The 15,909-nt window shown below is 39.1% G+C and overlaps 1 protein-coding gene across 3 annotated transcripts in view; it reads left to right on the top strand.

The window, feature by feature from the left end:
- WIF1 (WNT inhibitory factor 1) overlaps window positions 1–9,721 on the top strand; it is a 96,368-nt gene extending 86,647 nt beyond the window's left edge. For 2 of the 3 annotated variants that reach the window (XM_044941585.2, XM_025283910.3), the window contains 3 exons: window positions 4,499–4,594; window positions 5,117–5,212; window positions 8,875–9,721. In XM_044941585.2, coding sequence (XP_044797520.2) covers window positions 4,499–4,594; window positions 5,117–5,212; window positions 8,875–8,996 — 314 coding nt within the window. In that variant the 3' untranslated portion in view covers window positions 8,997–9,721. The remainder of the gene's footprint in view (window positions 1–4,498; window positions 4,595–5,116; window positions 5,213–8,874) is intronic. The other variant, XM_044941584.2, reaches the window with a different exon arrangement.
- The last annotated feature ends 6,188 nt before the right edge of the window (window positions 9,722–15,909 follow it).

Here is a 15,909-nt window from a genome sequence, read left to right as displayed (position 1 = left end):
GTTTTCATAGAACATGTAATTTAATTGTCAGGATGTGGTTTCTGTTCTTGTTAATTACCCTGCCCCGATAAAGATATCTCTGAACTAATTCCCCTCAATTTTCTCCACACACTTACACTCAGACTTTGTGTACTTAATTGGTTCATGTTTATGAATCTTTGTTCATGGGTTCCTTTCTCTTCATGGACATATGCTCTTTCATGCCCTTAGGTTTATGACCTTTCCATTGGCAGAGATAATGTTTTCTATTCTTTTTTTTTCCCTAATTGCACCAAAAATGTGGGCCTTTGAAAGCTCTTGATTATTGTCATCACAAGTTATACTCAAATCCTTTTAGGAAATTTTTTTTTCTATCGCCAGAACCATATTACCAGGAAAAATTAAAATGGGCCTTGTATTGAAAAGTGCCTATAGTGTAATAGAGACAAAAAGTTGAATTATATATCTTATTTTTAACATGAGACATAATTCACATACATGAAACTATTTTAAAGCATACAATTGATATTGATTATATTCACAAAGTTGTACAGCATCTACATCTAGAACATGTTACCATCCCCCAAAGAAACCCTATTCCCATCAGCAGTCACTCCTCATGGTCCTCACCCCAAACCCCTGGAATCCACTAATGTACTTAGATATTAGATATTTCATATAAATAGAATTATACAATATGTGGCCTTTTATGTCTGACTTCTTTCATTTAGCGTATTTTCAAGGTTCACCTCTATTGTTACATATATCATTACTTCCTTTTACTTGCTAAATAATATTCCATCGTGTGGATATACCAACGACATTTGGTTTATCCATCCATCAGCTGATGGGCACCTGGGCTGTCCCCACTTTAGGGCTACTAAAAATAGTAGTGCTGCTATGAATATTTGTGTACGAGTTTTTGTGTGAACATGTTTTCAGTTCTCCTGAGTATACCTGGGAGTGGAATTGCTAGACCATATGTTAACTCTTTAATTTTTTGAGAAACTGACAAACTATTTTCCAAAATGGCTGTACCATTTTACATTCCACCAGCAATGTACAAGGGTTCCAATTTCTCCATATCCTTACCAATATTTATTATTGTCTTTTTTTTTTAAGATAAAATATGTATTCTGATGCTATTATCATTTCTCCTGGCCTCTATCAAAGTTGATGGCTTTTCAAACTTCATTCTGACTTGATTGTGAGATATACTTGCAGGTTAACAAACGACGATGGTTAGAAGTATCTGGATATATATACATGTTTTTCTTGTTCTTTAAGGTTCATAAACTTTATAAGATTTCTTAACAAACCTTCAGTTTAAGAAACCAAATTATTTATACTGTACCAAAAGTGGGTTTTTAAATACCTTAATGGGTTTTATTATTGTAAAGGTAATCTATATAAAATGTTTGCCATAAAAAATTAGAATATTGGATAAAACAGTTAAAAATCACTTGTAAAATTCTAAGACTCAGAGATGGTGGTTGTTGGCACTTATGGTAAACCATTTTCATCTTTTCTCTATGTGAAGGATAGTCACAAATTTACCTCACAATCTGATGGGTGGAGGATGTTTAATATCTTTATTTTGTCAGTACCTTATCCTACTGTCCTCACTGGTTATAGCTAAAATTTGAATTGTTTAGAATTAGTCAAATCTATTTGTCTTCAGGCAGTGCTTAGTCTCATTTGGGTAAAAATGTGTGATTTCTCACGTTGACTCAGGGTTCCACTATCCAATGATAAGAATTTGTTCACAGTATAGTTTTAGGAAAAGAAAGTCAATATTAAAGACATTTATAGAATTCTGAACTTTAAAACAGTCATCCCTTCATGATACTTTTGCTCCATGAGGTTTGATCTAGGAATGGCCTTCTAACAGTCACCTGCAAAGAGATTTCTGTTCTGTGATAACTGGGAGAGAACGTCTTCCCTGTTGGCTGCAGTGAGCCTCAGGGTCCTCACTTCCCTCTTGCCAAGGGAACAAAAACATTCTTGGAGACAATGAAAAGATTCTATCAGCCATTCTCTCCATTCTCTCTGGATACTAAGTTCACATCTCATGGAATATGGGGAACTTTGGGCCCCCCAAGTAGTTCACAATACATCCTCTATCTTCTCTGCCATATAATTATTGTCCCACATCTTGCTTAGTTGAGAAACCCCAGTATGTTGTAGAGTATCCAATTCTGAGCATATGATGGGATCAGATGTTCCTTTGATACAAATGGAAATTCAGAGTTAGATATTCCTTTCCTAAAATTGAAGTTGGATCTTGACCACAGAGTAAATGCTATTCTTTGTGTGCAAACCTAGCAAAAAGGGTTCTTTTGGATTTTAATGGTTGATAGAAAGGTGGCATTCAAGTATTAAGGTTGTTTTAACACCTTTCTGTGAAACATCCCTTTGTCAGAAAGGCCTACAGCTCTAATGGCATTTCAGTTTTCTGAGAGACACTAACATCTCAATTGTCTCTCTGATCTCCACAGTGAGTACATGTTGGATTATTTATATGTGAGGAAAGTCATTTTGGATAAATAAAAAAAAGTGTTTTTAGCAAAATGATTTTCATATGGGGTTCACTTCATGTCTGTCAAGCATAATGCTTACCCAGAAAAAACTTCTGCCTCAGGATGGCAAATTCTAGATTGCAAATGCATAGAAGTAAGAAAGAAGAAAAATATGATTTTTACATCTACATCCAGCTCTAAAATCCTGGGATGCAGAGATCTGTGAAAATATCAGCACTCCTCATTTGGCACAGAGATAAAGCATGAAGTATTATTAGGATCTGAGACATTCCAGAAAAATGCCCAAGTGTGGAATCAAGGACTTTGTGTGCCCCACCTCAAATCCATCTCAGGCAGCCTTTCCCTCCATCACTGCTATGACCTAATCTGTACAAACATAGTCTGATTGCACCTGAGCTGAGCCACACGTCTCTCGCTTCCCACCAGAGACTCCTGAGTACTGAATATAAAAAAAAAAAAATATATATATATATATATAATCACAACAAACTGTGGAAAATTCTTAAAGAGATGGGAATACCAGAACACTTTACCTGCCTCCTGAGAAACCTATATGTAGGTCAAGAAACAACAGTTAGAACCGGATATGGAACAACAGACTGGTTCCAAATTGGGAAAGGAGTACGTCAAGGCTGTATATTGTCACCCTGCTTATTTAACTTCTATGCAGAGTACATCATGAGAAACGCTGGGCTGGAGGAAGCACAAGGCGGAATCAAGATTATCAGGAGAAATATCAATAACCTCAGGTATGCAGATGACACCACCCTTATGGCAGAAAGTGAAGAGGAACTAAAGAGCCTCTTGATGAAAGTGAAAGAGGAGAGTGAAAAAGTTGGCTTAAAGCTCAACATTCAGAAAACGAAGATCATGGCATCCGGTCCCATCACTTCATGGCAAATAGATGGGGAAACAATGGAAACAGTGAGAGACTTTATTTTCTTGGGCTCCAAAATCACTGCAGATGGTCACCACAGCCATGAAATTAAAAGACGCTTGCTCCTTGAAAGAAAAGCTATGACAAACCTAGACAGCATATTAAAAAGGAGAGACATTACTTTGCCAACAAGGGTCTGTATGGTCAGAGCTATAGTTTTCCAGTAGTTGTGTATGGATGTGAGAATTGAACCATAAAGAAAGCTGAGCCCTGAAGAATTGATGAACTATGGTGTTGGAGAAGACTCGTCAGAGTCAGACATGACTGAGCAACTGCACATATATACAGATTATACATATATAATCTGTAGTCACAGACTAGAAATTCAAGAAAGTTATTCCATGGGGTGACCTTTGGTCAGTGGACACTGGTGCAGATGAATAAACGCTCCCCTCTCTCTCCCTTCAGGCAACTTGAAAGAGCAGTCCATTTACCTGACTCCTCAGAAAGATGCTGGAGAATAGAGCCCAGTTGCCTGCAGTGATGAACAATCTACAAACATACTTTTGTGTTGGCTTTTTCTCTTCTGCTGTTGACTCTCCCTGCCCCCTATTCCTCATCCCAAGGATCACTTCCCCAAATAAACTCTGCAGGCAGGTCCTGATTTCTGGAGAATCCTAGGCTAAGGCAGAAGTCATCGTGTCCAGGTATAGGCCTGCTTTCAGAAACAGTGACAGTCAAAAATCAGAACTCAGAGGAGAGATCACTTAGGGGGCCATCCATATCTTCACTTTTAATATATCTTGAATTACAAGTTTTTATGAATCAGTTAAAACATTGTTTGTCAAAAAAGTGATGTAAATACAGCATTTGAACAATACTCATTGTGGAAGATTCATATCCAAAATTATAAAATATGAGCCTATTTGTCCCCAAAACAAAGCTCAAACAGTAACAAAGCCAGGGTTGATCGGAAATAAGTGGAAATAACTGCCACTTAAAAGCCTTGATCCTCTCAAAGCCTTGTGATTCCTTTGAAAAAATGTAATTGCCTCTGAAAGGAGAACAGAGTTCCTTGCTTATTTGCATTCTTCTATTTCAGGCAAATGCCCACAGCCCTGTCGAAATGGAGGTAAATGCATTGGTAAAAACAAATGCAAGTGCTCCAAAGGTTACCAAGGAGACCTCTGTTCAAAGCGTAAGTACCCTGTACACACAGCCGACCTGTGTTATGGGGTAGTTAAACTAGCAGGGATCTCTTCTCTCTTACTTCCTAACTTCTGTACCTACTGCATGTTGCCGAGGCATCACAATTAACCTTTCTTCACTGAAATTTATGTTTCTTGAGGTAGACCAAAGACATGAAATCCATGCATGTAAAAACAAACAAACAAACAAACAAACTTGGACACATATGCACACACCACCAAACTTTTTAACTATTAGGAGTTTTCTTAAGGAAGATTAACTTCCATTGCCTGGCAGTTTCAAAGTCCTCCTGAGTGTCTTTTGTCACGGAGAAACATCAAGTCTAGCTCACTTCCAGGACTGACTCAAAAGAGTCCAAAGCTGACTTCTAGCTGGAGATTGACTTAGGAAAACACATGAAGGGATGAAGCCAAAACTAACACATTCGAAAGAACTGCGGGGAAGACAGCTGCATAATTCTGTTAACTGGTGAAAGCTCAGGAAACTTTCTATTTATCTCCTTTGACTCCAGCTGTCTGCAAACCTGGCTGTGGCACACGTGGAACCTGCCACGAACCCAACAAGTGCCAGTGTCAGGAAGGCTGGCACGGGAGACACTGCAATAAAAGTAAGTGTGAACTGTCTGGGGAGCCAGACTCTTGCACGTCTATTTCCTGGCTCCAAAGGCCAGGACAGACAAGCCATAACTCAGCTCTGCTTTCCGTTGCATAAAACCAACTTCTCCTCCTCTTCCTGCTCTCTCCAGTGGTCCCCACTACCACCAGAACTCTCTAAGCTTTAGAGTGTAGAGGAAAGAAAGCATCGCTGTAAAATACCACCACATCTGTAAAATATCACCACAAATATTTTCCAGGTTAAATTAGTACTCCAGGTTGGTTTGGTAATATGGTATGTTAACTATGATAGAAATGAATAAAAGTAAGATTTCTAAATCAAATGTAGATCAGTAGCTACACAGTTCTCATTTTATCGTTCAGGATTGATCAAGGAGCATTAGATCATGAAGAGTTTTGCTGTGTAAAATCTTTACACTGTGTTGGTTTTGGGATGCTTTAAATAGGTTCTTTCAAGGGAGAGAAAAGGTCTGTGAAGTACAGGAGAGATGTTAACATGGAGTTGTATTTTTTTTCACATTTACTGACCACCAAAAATGGACTATCTCTCCAGGAGTTGGTGATGGACAAGGAGGCCTGGCGTGCTGCGATTCATGGGGTCGCAAAGAGTCTGACACGACTGAGTGATCTGATCTGATAAGATAATAAACCACTGGTCTATTTTATGCATAAAATGAAAGTTAAAGTTGCTAAATTCAATCATTCTGTTTTGATTGATATCGTCTCTGTGCTAAGCATGAATCCAGGCACTGGAAACATATCAGTGAACAGACAGAAAAGATCCTTCCTGGTGGTGCCCAGAATCGAGAGAGAGGGGCAGTCGATCAGCAACTGAAGGAAATAAATAATGCATTTCTGCAGTTTCATCCTGCAGCTTGAACTCTTAACTGCTGATGGACCCACTGGCTACTTTCTGTGGGCAAAGAAAGGCTTCATTCAGTCATGCAGCTCCCTTGATTAATAGAAGTCCAGATTGTGCCTATCAAGTTGTTTCCAAAATAATGTACACAAAGTGAACAGATCACTTTCATATCAGGTGTTTTTCTAATGGTCTCCAAAGGGTGATGCATATAGCCCAGTGAGTGTGGAATAATCATCTGGGAGTGCTGAGGGAAAATATTAGTTTGAAGACATTTAAAAAATATTTTATGTTCTTTTATTACATTTATGTAGAAATTTTATATGTATAGTTATATATCTCAATCTCTAATTCCTACTTTTTGTACATATTTTATAACACACATTGTACTATTCTGATATGTATAAAACCAGTTATGTGTAGCTTTACATGTTTGTTTGTTTTAAAGTATATTGGTGTCTGGCCTACGCTACACTGAGCCATTGAGCTGAGTCTTTTTTTCACCATTGCCTTGGCTGGATGGTAGGTTGAATTGGCTTCAGGTGGACATAGCTTAACAAAAAGTGGATTCCTCTGGAAAATGGCTCCTTTACCCAGGTGGGAATGATGGAATGGTACCAAATGGGGCAGAAGGGGACCTTCCTTCAGGTAAAAGACCTATAGATAATTAACCATTCCAAGAAGGCAAGTGAGAGGCCCTCATGCACGCAGTTTAGATGAGCAGTTCTGACAGGTCTCCCAGCCCCAGTAGCACCCTCACTTGTAGACTTTTCTGCTGAAAGCTTTTGTCATCTCTGCCGCCTTCAGATTCAGCCATGCACTTCAGATTCAGCCATGCATTTCAGATTCAGCCATGCATGTCAAGAAGATGCCTTGGTGCTTGATTAAAACGCAAGCATGTTTTACAGGAGAGGCCCCCCAGCCATTTTGTACAGTGGCTGAGAGAATCAGGCTGAAAGAGTGAGGTTAATTTTGCTTAAAAGGAGTTGACAAGGAAGCTGTGAGGCAGAGAGTTCCTCTAAGAACAGATTTCCAGTGAGGCGACACATTGGGAGGTCCTAGACACCCAGACATCCTAGTTGGGAGGAGGACACTGGAGACAGACTTCCTGGCTCGGGCTCTGCCTCACCAGGGAGGTTTGGGCTTCATGGGTGGCAGGGTGAGCAGCAGGGTAGGGATTGTTGGCTCATTGTCTTGGCGGGTCCAAGAGCTACTAGCCTACATGCTGACAATTCAAAGAAAAGCATTCAGGAACAAAGCATTCTGTTCTCAGCAGTTACTTAACGGCATGCTTGCATTTAAAAACTACAGGGAACAAATGAAATGCCAAACTTGACTCTAATGCACAGGAAGATGGAGGCAGATTTTTAACTGCTGTCTTAGATCAGTTTTAGGAAATCAGCAGAAGTGAGTCAGTGATCCAGGCATCTTCAGAAGTTCATAAGTAAGAAGAAAAGAAGTCTTGAGTTGTGTAACTGACAGCTCACATTGTATTATTGTGTTATACTCCTCTTACAATGAACTGGAAATGCAATCAGTAGACACCCATCTTGACCAAGGCTCACAAAAGCCCACTGAGAAGGAGTCAGTTCAATTCCTAACCCTTCTCTAATATATGTACTGGTGTACTTTTTTTTTAAACACTTCTCTTTTCCTAAATTCTTTTAGATTGATTCATTTTTTAAAACTTTCTATTTTGTATTGGGGTATAGCCAATTCATAAACAATGTTGTGATAGTTTCAGGTGGATAGCAAAGGGACTCTGCTACACATATACATGTAGCCATTCTCCCCCAAACTCACCTTCCATCCAGGCTGCCATATAACATTGAGCAGAGTTCCCTGTGTTATGCAGTCCTTGTTGGTTGTCCATTTCAAACATAGCAGTGTGTACATGTTCATCCCAAACTCCCTAGCTATCCCTTCTACCCATCCTTCTCCTTCACCCCCTGCAAGCAGAAGTTCATTCTCTAAGTCTATGAGTCTCTTTCTTTTTTGTAAGTAAATTTGTTTGTATCATTACTTTTTAGATTCCACATATAAGGGATCTCATACAATAATTCTCCTTCTCTGTCTGACTTATGGAAGTCCTTAATTATTATAAAATTCATATTTTGTGTAAATGCAATAGCCATGCCTAATCATGTGATCTTTATGAAGAATGGGAGTTGTTATTATTGAACTGCTGCTGCTGCTACTGCTAAGTCACTTCAGTCGTGTCCGACTCTGTGCCACCCCATAGATGGCAGCCCACCAGGCTCCCCTGTCCTTAGGATTCTCCAGGCAAGAACACTGGAGTGGGTTGCCATTTCCTTCTCCGATGTGTGAAAGTGAAGTCGCTCAGTCGTGTCCGACTCTTCGTGACCCCATGGACTGCAGTTCAATAATAATGGAGGTTGGTTTTGCAAGGCAATGAAAGGATCAATGACAACATTCTCTGCAGAAGCACTCCTGCAATGAGACCTCAGTGCTCGATCCTTACGAGCCTTTGGATGGAGAACATCCTTCCATTCAATAACATTCATCCCAAGTTTGCTTCAAGCGTGGCATGACCAAAATATATAGTGAATCAGAGATTCAATGGAAGCCAGATTTGATGGAGTTAGTAAAATGAATTTCTTTTAAAAGAGATCTTGAAACTGTAACATCTCATCATTCAGGTAGCTTTTTGTGGTCACTGTGGTCTTTCACTCTGGGTTGGAAAGGGAAAATGGATTTAATTTGAAAGGTGAATAATGAATCTGAAGAGCTTGTTTTTGTAGTTTCTTTTCTTTTAAGCTGTGAATAATTTTGCAGGGTATGGAGCCAGCCTCCTGCATGCCCTGAGGCCAGCAGGCGCCCAGCTCAGGCAGCACACGCCTTCAGTTAAAAAGGCCGAGGAGCGGCAGGACCCACCTGAATCCAATTACATCTGGTGAACTCCGACATCTGAAACATTTTAAGTTACACCAAGTTCATAGCCTTTGTTAACCTTTCATGTGTTGAATGTTCAAGTAATGTTTAGTACAGTTAAGAATACTGGCCTGAATTTTATTAGCTTCATTATAAATCACTGAGCTGATATTTACTCTTCCTTTTAAGTTTTCTAAGTACAGCTGTAGCATGATGGTATCGATTTTCTTGTTTCGGTGCTTTGGGACCAACTTTATGTTATGTCAGTTGTTCAGGTTAAATTTTTGTCTTTTCAGTGTGTACTTGGCAGATAATTTCCAAAAGTGCAATGCATTCACGGTATTGAGAGGCTGGGCAACATTAGAGAAGATAAATGGAACAAAAATGCATAAATCACAAGGGTTTGGATGAAGCAGTTAACAGTGCTGAAGTCTTAGCATTTCAACTTATTTTGTCATGTATTTAGACACTTGTCACATTTTTTAAATTCCCCTTAAACTCATAATACATTTTACCTTACCATGACCTTACCATGATTCCAGAGAATTCAGTATTAAAAAAGAGATAGAAAGAAATAACATTGTGGTAGTGACATTTAATGATATAATATATTGTAAACAATAAAATAGGGAATATATGTATGAACTGTTGGCATTGGCTTGAAGCAATATAATATATTGTAAACAAAACACAGCTCTTACATAAACATTTTATACTGTTTGTATAAAATAAAGATGCTGCTTTAGTTTTCTGAGTGTGGTATAGAATGGTCTTTGCATGTGCTAGTTTATGGAAATAAAGTTGGTTGCAATTGAATAGAAGTTAAAACTTTGCAATATCATAAAAAAGAGAAGATATTCTTTCCCTGACTCTGGACTAGCTCTCCAGCCTCATCTTCCCTCCCAGTTCTGTCTCTGCTTCAGCCAGGCCACACTACACTCTGTTGTCAGAGCAACACTCCTATTTATGTCAGCTCCCAGCTTGTCATTTCTTTCAAGAAATCTTCTCTAACTAGACTATGTTAAATATCCCATTAGTGAAGACTTTCTAATGGTGTGAAAATATTACAAATGAAAGTGTTACCAACTGGGAATGTAAATGATGCAGCCACTATGGAAAACCATATGGAGATTCTTTAAAAAACTAAAAGAGAGTTACCATATGATCCCCCAATCCCACTCCTGGGCACATATCTGGAGAAAACTATAATTCAAAAAGATATATGCATTTTAGCATTCATAGCAGCGCTATTTATAATACCTAAGGCATGGAGACAACCTAAATGTCCATCAACAGATGAAAGGATAACGAAGATGTGGGATACACAGTGGAATACTAGCCATAAAAGGAATGAGGTAATGCTATTTGCAGCTACATGGATAGACCTAGAGATCATTATACTGAGTGAAGTAAAGCAAAGATAAACAATGATATTTCTTATATGGAGAATCTAAAACAAATGGTACAAATGAACTTATTTACAAAATAGAAATATAGTCAGACATGTAGAAAATTAACTTATAGTAACAAAGGGGGAAATATGGGAAAGGATAAACTGGGAGATTGAGATAGACATATACACACTATTATATATAAAATAGATAACTAATAGAAACCTACTGTACAGTCCAGGGAACTCTACTCAGCACTCTATAATGATCTATATGGAAAAAGAACTGGAAAAAAAAGTGTATGTATGTGTGTCGCTGGGTTGCTTTGCTGTGCAGTGGAAACTGGCACGACATTGAAAATCAACTGTACTCCAATAAAAATTAATTTAAAAAAGTAACCAACAAGGACCTACCGTATAGCCCAGGAACACTGCTCAATATTTTGTGATAACCTAAATGGGAAAACAGTTTGAAAAAGAATAGATACATGTATATGCATAACTGAATCGCTCTATGGTACACCTGAAACCAACACAACATTATTAATCAACTATGCTCCAACATAAAATAAAAATTTAAACAAGGAACGTGTGGTATGCAGTGGAATATTACTCAGCCATAAAAAGAGTGAAACAATGCCATTTGCAGCAACATGGATGGACCTGGAGATGATCATACCATATGAAGTCAGAGAAGACAAATACCATACTATATCACTCATGTGGACTCTAAAGTATGATGCAAATGAACTTATTTACAAAACAGAAACTGACTCACAGACATAACAAATTTGTTTGCCAAAGGGGAAAAGTGGTGGAGGAGTGATAAATTAGGAGTTTGAGATTAGCAGATACACACTACCATATATTAAACAGATAAACAATGGTCCTACTATATAACACAGGGAACCAAATTCAATATCCTGTAATAAACTATCCAAAAATAGTTTGAAAAAGAATATATATATATAAACTGAATCATTTTTGCTATATATCAGAAACTACCATACATTGTAATTCAACCATACTTCATTTTTTTTAAGTGCTGCCATTTATTAAGAACATATTGGTTCCCAAGAATATGAAATGTGTTATCTTACAATCCTATGAGGCAGGTATCATTATGCAATTTTGCATAGAAGAAAACCAAATCATGGAGACAAGAAGTGATTTACCCAAGACTACACATAATAGGGATGGGCTTGAATTCATGCCACTTGCCTCTGAAGCCCTAATACTGTGCTCTTCTCATTTTCTCAGCAAATACAGCAGAACACAAAACTCTACAAATCCTAGGTAGCAACTTTTCAACCAATTATTCGCCTCATTCTCCCAATGGGATGTGGACCTTATTTTATAGATAAAGTTCACAAGCCTTCTTACACTGGACAGTGACATAATCAGTTGTGTGATTTAGGGAAGTGACATGTGTTAGGGGAAGAGATGAAGGGAGAGGCTGCAAGCAGAGTGATCACATCCTGTGGAGGTGATTGACCTCAGTGACTGACAGCAGTCTTTCTCCTCCAACTAGCCAGAGCCCAGTGTCAGCCTATGCTCACAAAGACTTGGCAAAGCAGACCAGGATCCAGGAAATCCTAACATAAGAACTGGCTTATTTATTAAAGACTTCTAAATAAAAGTCCAGATGCACGATTAGGAGTATCTAAGAGGCAGCAGAAAGTTAATTTTGGGAATAGGATAATAATAATAATAATAGTTGACACTTACATAGTGCTTAGTTTATTCCAAACACTTTACTTGTATTAACTCACAATGAATAATAGAATTGCAAGGAAGCTGGACTGAAGGCATGGTGACAAACTGCAGTAGTCTAGGTTAGTCATCTCCAAACCATTTTGACTGCACACTCCAGCAGAAATTTTTGAGTTCATAGTCCTACGCGTGTGTGCATGCTAAGTCACTTCATATGTATCCGACTCTTTGTGACCCTATGAATCATAGCCCACCAGGCTCTTCTGTTCATGGAATTCTCCAGGCAAGAATATTGCAGTGGGTTGCCATGCCCTCCTCTGAACACACGTCTCTTAAGTCTCCTGCAGGAGATTCTTTATCCTAGACAGGGGGGTTCTTTATCACTAGTGCCGTCTGGGAAGGCCCTCATAGTCCTATATATGACTATTATTTATTTACATGTATAACTGTACCACTGTGTACATTATAAAAGCCAGAAATGTTAAAAGGAAGAGGTAAACCCTACATTGTTGGTGGAAATGTAAGCTGGAGGTTTACATTTTGGTATGGAGGTTTCTCAGAAAACTAAAAATAGAATTTCCATATGATCCAGAAATCCCATTCCTGGACATATTATCTGGAAAAAACTATAATTCAAAAAGATTCATACACCCTTCAAGAGAAATCTATTGCTTAAGAAGGTGTTTTTTAAACAAATAGAAGAACTCTATTTCACAATTTTAAAACCTTGAGAGAAATAGCTCTTAGAAGAATTAAACATTTAAAACTTGTTCTGAAGCACTTTTACTTTTCTCTCCCAGAGTCTAACATATGAAAGGATCATTTGTTTTGGTCAGAAATATATTTCACGTTCATAGCAGCACTATTCACAATAGCCAAGACATGGAAAAAACCTAAATGTCCATCAACAGATGAATGGATAAAGAAGATATGGTACATATATATAGTGGGATACTATTCAGCCATAAAAAAGAACAAAATAATGCCATTTACAGCAAGATGGATGAAACCAGAGATTATCATACTAAATGAAGTAGGTCAGAAAGAGAAAGACAAATACCATATGATATCACTTATATGTGGAATCTAAAATATGACAAAAATAAGCCCAACTATGGTGGCTCAGACAGTAAAGAATCTGCCTGAAATGCGGGAGACCTGGATTTGATCCCTGGGTTGGGAAGATCCCCTGGAGGAGGGCATGGCAACCCATTCCAGTATTCCTGCCTGGAGAATCCCCATGGACAGAGGAGCCTGGCAGGCTGCAGTCCATGGGGTCACAAAGAGTCAGAGGCTACATACAGTCCATGGGGTCTCAAAGAGTCAGATACCGCTAAGTAACTAAGCACAGCACAAACCTAACTATGAAACAGAAACAGAATCACGGACATAGAGAACAAACTTGTGGTTGCCAGGGAGAAGGGAATTGGGGGAGAGATGGAATGGGAGATTGGGATTAGCAGATGTAAACTTTTATATAAAGAATGAATGAACAACAGGGTCCTACTGTAATGCACAGGAAACTATATCCAATATTCTGTGATAAACCATAATGGGAAAGAATATTTTTAAAAAGAATGTTTGTATGTGTGTGTATATATATATATACACACACATATATGTATGTGTGTGCAGAACTGAATCACTTTGTAATATAGCAGTAATTAACACAACACTATAGTCCCTGTACTTCCCCCGTGGCTGAGCTTCTCCAGTGGCTCAGATGGTCAAGAATCTGCCTGCTAATGCAGGAGACCTGGGTTCAATCCCTGGGTCAGGAAGAGCCCTGGAGAAGGGCATTCAACCCACTCCAGTATTCTTGCCTGGAGAATCCCATGGACAGAGGAACCTAGCAGGCTACAGTCCATGGGGTCACAGAGTCGGATACAACTGAGCGACTAGCACACACACAAACATATTTCAATAAAAATTAACTTTAAAAAAGGAAGAGGTAAAAATATATGTAGCATCTCTAATATATTATTTCCTTCACTTACCCTCAAAGGTAACTTTACATACACCTGGCATACACATACTCCCCCATAGGAGACTTCAGGTAAAGGGAAGAGATAATAGGATCTGAAATGGCTTTAGCATCAGAGAGGAGAGCTTAGACTCAAAAGAAACATCAAATCTAATCAGGGGACTAGATGACTGATTGGATGCAAGGGTTAAGAAAAGAAAGGAACCTGGACAGTGATGCTAATGAGTAAGGAGGAACAAGAGTGAGCAGAGATGTGCCTTTCCAGAGATGCTGAGTTTGGTTTTGAAGATGAGTTTAATGTACCTTTAGGACATCTTGGTGGAATTGTCTGCTAAGGCATTTGGAAATACAGCTAGGAGCTTAGGCCCCAAACTTGGCCACCTCATGCGAAGAGTTAACTCATTGGAAGAGACTCTGATGCTGGGAGGAATTGGGGGCAGGAGGAAAAGGGGACGACAGAGGATGAGAAGGCTGGATGGCATCACCGACTCGATGGACATGAGTCTGAGTGAACTCCAGGAGTTGGTGATGGACAGGGAGGCCTGGAGTGCTGCGATTCATGGGGTCGCAAAGAGTCGGACACAACTGAGTGACTGAACTGAACTGAACTGAGTCATACTATAAATGAAGGATACTCATTATATATTGAAATACTTTTAATAACAATATACATAATAGCTTTATTTGGTGAGGTGCAATGTGACTAACTTGTGTTTTATTGTGTTTTTAGATTCTACATCCAGTTAACATACTTTGCTGCTTACTTATGTATGTTTATTTATATAACAATGTGCCCTTTACTATTGGGCAAATTGATTGAGCCACTCCTCCCTTTTACCCTCCACCATATGCATTATGAATTTTCATCTGAATTATATACCCTTTGGTCACTGTCAATTCATGTAGAATCACAACAGTGGAGGTCAGCTCTTTTGTTGTTACTCTTATGATGTTACCACAGAAAAGGAGGAGGCAGAGGAAAAAGACAATGAAGGAGGAAGAGGAAGGTGTAAAGAACTTGCCTACCAATGCAGGAGACCTAAGAGACATGGGTTCAATCCCTGGGTTGGGAAGATCTGCTGGAGGAGGGCACAGAAATACACTCCAGTAGTTTTGCCTGGAAAATCCCAAGGACAAAGGAGCTTGGCAACTACGAAACATAGGGTTTTCAAAGAATCGGACACAACTGAAGTGTCCTCAGTTCAGTTCAGTTGCTCAGTTGTGTCTGACACTTTGTGACCCATGAGTCGCAGCACACCAGGCCTCCCTGTCCATCACTAACTCCTGGAGTTCACTCAAACTCATGTCCATCAAGTCAGTGATGCCATCCAGCTTTCTCATCCGCTGTCAGCCCCTTCTCCTCCTGCCCCCAATCCCTCCCAGCATCAGGGTCTTTTCCAATGAGTCAACTCTTCGCATGAGGTGGCCAAAGTACTGGAGTTTCAGCTTTAGCATCAGTCCTTCCAGTGAACACCCAGGACTGATCTCCTTTAGGATGGACTGGTTGGATCTCCTTGCAGTCCAAGGGACTCTCAAGAGTCTTCTCCAATACCACAATTCAAAAGCATCAATTCTTCCGCGCTCAGCCTTCTTCACAGTCCAACTTTCACATCCATACATAACCACTGGAAAAACCATAGTCTTGACTAGACAGACCTTTGTTGGCAAAGTAATATCTCTGCTTTTTCATATGCTATCTAGGTTGGTCATAACTTTCCTTACAAGGAGTAAGCATCTTGTAATTTCATGGCTGCAATCACCATCTGCAGTGATTTTGGAGCCCAGAAAAATAAAGGTGGGCACTGTTTCCACTCTTTCCCCATCTATTTCCCAAGAAGTGATGGGACCAGAT

Source organism: Bubalus bubalis, chromosome 4 (genome assembly GCF_019923935.1).
Source record: "Bubalus bubalis isolate 160015118507 breed Murrah chromosome 4, NDDB_SH_1, whole genome shotgun sequence".
Lineage (NCBI taxonomy): Eukaryota > Metazoa > Chordata > Mammalia > Artiodactyla > Bovidae > Bubalus > Bubalus bubalis.
This window is presented reverse-complemented; position numbering and strand designations above follow the sequence as displayed.